General features: G+C 38.3%; 1 protein-coding gene across 1 annotated transcript in view; it reads right to left on the reverse strand.

The window, feature by feature from the left end:
* The window catches only part of cntn1a (contactin 1a), a 91,917-nt gene that overhangs the window by 13,257 nt on the left and 74,470 nt on the right, over positions 1-4,190 (reverse strand). The window contains exons 14-16 of the mRNA XM_014019739.1: positions 2,989-3,116; positions 1,677-1,849; positions 741-864 (exon numbers count right to left, since the gene is read on the reverse strand). Coding sequence (XP_013875193.1) covers positions 741-864; positions 1,677-1,849; positions 2,989-3,116 — 425 coding nt within the window. The remainder of the gene's footprint in view (positions 1-740; positions 865-1,676; positions 1,850-2,988; positions 3,117-4,190) is intronic.

Genomic DNA, 4,190 nt, shown 5'->3' on the forward strand with positions numbered 1-4,190 from the left:
GTGTGTGTGTGTGTGTGTGTGTGTGTGTGTGTGTACAAACAAACTAAAATTATAGACATATGTGGCACCAAGTTTAAAAAAATATTTAAAAATAGCATATTTTCATTAATTAGTTGAAGTGTAAAATCATATTATTATTTAGCTCATTCTTTTGCATTTTGCTACTTTTAATAAATGTTAAATATAAATGTTAAAAAAATTTGCAAATATTAAATCTTAAATGTAAAAATTAAATCTGAAATTTTGCGACAACAGCAACCGCTATTGCTGCTAATGAAAATGGCATCTAAATTCACACTTTGCTCATTGAAAACAGTATGAATGGTGTCTGTGGTCTGACGGTTTGAAGTGCAGCTCAGACACCGGCCACAAACTGCAAATTACATATATCGGAAGTGTTAGCAGTATTAGCAGCATTAGCAGTGTTAGCGGTTGCTTTTGTCTCAGGATGATGATGTCATCATAACAAGAGCCGAGCATCAAAAGCAAAGGTTGAGTTCCATTCTGAGATTCTTAGCTGCAACATTTAAGGTTTTATTTTTACATTTAGATTTAGGATTTAATGTTTGTGCACAACATTTAACATTTACATTTAAGTTAAGAAACTGAGCTAAATAATGAAAATATGTTTGCGACATTTTTTAACATTTTTTATTACACTAGGCACCACATATAGATCACCTGAAAGAAGAGAAGGTATTCATAAAATAAACATCATTTGTTTGTAGTTTCTGACTCACCTCTGACAACCAGGTGGGCAGAGGCGGTGATGTTGTCGACCTGGGTCTTTGCGATGCACGTGTAGTGCCCAGCGTGCTTCAGCTGGACATTTTTAATCAGCAGCTTGCTATTTGAACTGCCATTCTGCATAAACCAAGACAAGCAGCAGCAATTAAATAAAGACTGAGCAATAAATTTAATGACAAAGATTTTCACTCTGCTAGAGTCTCATCTTGGAAAAAGGAAATATAATTCAAGTGAGCGGAGTGGTTTGAGACGATTGTACAGCGGCATGATGGCTTAGTGGTTAGGATTGTTGCCTCACAGCAAAAAGGTTCTGGTTTAAGCCCAGAGTTGGACCTTGGGTTGTTTTGTGTGGAGTTTTAATGTTCTCAGGCCCAGGCCACACTTTAAAGAGAGATCTGTGATCTCAATGGGATTTGGTCAAATTAAAAAAAGAAAAAAGATGATTTAGACTAAAAAAAACATATTTTTCTATGACCTAAAGTGAGGTCAGTCCTACTTAATAAAAGGAAAAAAAAATCAAGAACTAAATTATACATCACCGCAATTGGGTTGCTGCTTGATTTAGCCAAACATAAACAAATGTGAAACCAAACCTCATTTTTAAACAGGGGAAATCCCTGCACACCAAAATGGAATTTCATCAATCACAGTCATAATATGCTGGTTGCTGAGCAGCAGAGAGACAAATCCAGAGCTCCACAGATGGAAGAAGTCCTTTCAGCAGCAGCAATCACAACTGATAGATAATACTTGGATAAAGACGGTATGCCAATTTCTTTTTAAAGCACTCTGCTTTTTTCAGTCTGTAATTTAAGTGTTGGAGTAAAATATTCTGACCTGGATGAAGTTAAGATAAAAGTGGAAATGTTCAGACTTTTTCTTTTTCTTTTCAGTCCACCTAAACAAAACATGATTATTACACATCTCACCAAGACGCTTTCAAAATGCGCACTGTCCTTGTGTAAATCAATTTCTCTTCCATCCAGGGACCAGACAAAAGTGATGTCCACCAGCTGGTCATGTGATGCTGCACACTGCATCCAGGTGTCATCTCCCACATTAGCATCTGCATTAGACGGTGCCAAGGTGATCTTTGTGGACTCTGTGGGGGGTGGGGGGTGACGGGACAAGGAAACAAGGACATGCCTGGTGGCTTAAACTGTTTAAATGAACATCAGCATGGGGATTTGTCCCCTGTGAGAATCACACTAGAAAATCGTTTTGCAGTGAAAATTTAGGACACTAATCATATTTGCTGACTCAGCATTCTACACCATGTACAATAAAGCAAAAATAAAAGAATGACCAACGTTTTCTTGAACTTTTCTCATGGTATTTATAAGATTGATGTTTCATTTGTTGTTGGATCTTCTTCTCGTGGGTTTTCCTTTTGTTCATTTTTACTGTTTGTGCTATTCAAGCAACAGCTTTACCTTGAAGCATAAGATGCATTTTTACTCCTTGTCCAAAATAAATTCACTTATTTATTATAATTTTTATGTGGATGTGTGTATTGACGTATTTTTCTTCTAATCATCTCATATCTCCCCACATTAACTTACCATCTACGAGCAAAATCCCTCTCGCAATCCAACACAAAGTCAGTGAAAGTGTCTGTTCTCTGCTATCTTGAGTATGCACAGGGCAACATTTCTAAAAGTTGTAATAAATTTCGACATATGGAGCACCTAAACACGATGATGAAAATCGACAAAAAGACTTGTTCGTTTGGAAGGAAAGGTTCAGTTTACAAAAACATCCAGAAGAGGGCAGAAACGAGCTGTGCATTAAGACGTATTAGAGCTCAGCTGTTTTAAAAGAAAAAAAATGCATTGCAGCTGAGATTTTAGAAATCATGATGCAAAAAATTTATATAAATTAGCATTTGTTTTGGGGGGTAAACAATCTCAGCTGATCTTGAACTCCCAAGTGTTCTTGTATTATTACTGAACAATGACAGCTAATCCTCTTGTCTCGGCCCACTGGATCTAAAGCAACCCCCTCATGCATCTGCCCTTGGGGGGGATGACTGAATAACCAGCAGGAGGCCGTGTTTGTTATCATTCTCCTCTGTGGGTTAGTTTTTAAAACCAGCCGACTTTTAAATGTTGACCCTGAGTTGATGGGCTGAATGATTGCCAGTTAATGTCAGCATCCGTCAAAGCGAGCTCAGCTGTCCAGGAATCAACAGAGGCACGAACAGAACAATTAAATAAATATCGGCGTCTGAATGCGGCTTGCCTGTGACCAGCAGAGGGCGAGTGCTGTTGGCCTTCCCCAAGTGGTTCTCAGCGAAACAGGTGTACCTGCCCTCGTCAGCCTGCGTCACATTGAGGATCTCCAGGCTCCCGTCCAACCAGATGAATACTCTGAGGGAGCAGAATAAAATGTTTACTCACTCTGCAGAGAGGAAGTCTTATAATGTAAAGTATTCAGCACAGATTCTGAAGGTCAGAAGTGCCCTGTTTGTTATTCTGTGGGTGAATGAAGGATGAAAAGAATGATGAAAACACTCAAAATATCTGCCCATTTTCATTCGATCATTTAAAACACTATTGAAGATTTTTTTTCTGCACGTTTCATATCCATGCATGACAAGTAGTTCACCAGCTGCCCCATCACCACAATGCGTCCTCGACAGCAGAGAATTAGGATGCATATGCTGCTTTGTAATTTGCCTGCCATCCCTCCTCTACAATATGTGAGGGGGGTTGGGGGAGGGGGGCAGCATCAGGGATCATAGCTGGGGGTCACGCTGCTCGCAGATTATGTTTGTTTTGTCGGTGAGGAGCACGAGGCAGGGCTTTAGTCTCCACTCTGTCCACGCTGAACTTCAGAGGAAACTTAATGTCAGCTGCTGTGTGGAAATCACCGAATACTTTTCTAAAAATATGAGATGTTTAGCTAACTTAGGTCCTACAGATCAACATTTTGTAGTGTTTGTGTTGCCGCTGTAGATCCCCTTCAAAGTAGAATGACAGATTCTTTTTTTTGTGACCCAGATGTGTCTCTCAGTGACAGATAATATCATGTCATACAGTTGATGAATTTTGGCATTAGAAATAAGAAAAGGAAAACTAAGCCAGGTTTTATGAATGAATACAAAGACTAAATAAAGACTATTAATAAATGAAAATAGATGACCAATATTTATTTATTGTTTTAAATCACACAAATATGAATTAAAACTACTCCTTTTTATTCAAATATGAATAAAAATGCATCATATTTCCACTGATTAGGCCCACCCGCTTTCATGTCAAACCTTTGAAAATAAACTTGTACTATCCGGTTGTGCTCGTGGCATTTGTTGGAGCTGATTCCCCGCTCTAACCACACAAACTTCTAGCTCAGTACGTGAAAAACAACTGAGCTTTAGATATTTTTTTTAAGTTTGCTAAGGTTGTTTATTTTGGCAGCCATTCTAATACAGTATATATATA

This window comes from Austrofundulus limnaeus, unplaced genomic scaffold (assembly GCF_001266775.1).
Source record: "Austrofundulus limnaeus strain Quisiro unplaced genomic scaffold, Austrofundulus_limnaeus-1.0 Scaffold229, whole genome shotgun sequence".
In the NCBI taxonomy this organism is placed as follows: domain Eukaryota; kingdom Metazoa; phylum Chordata; class Actinopteri; order Cyprinodontiformes; family Rivulidae; genus Austrofundulus; species Austrofundulus limnaeus.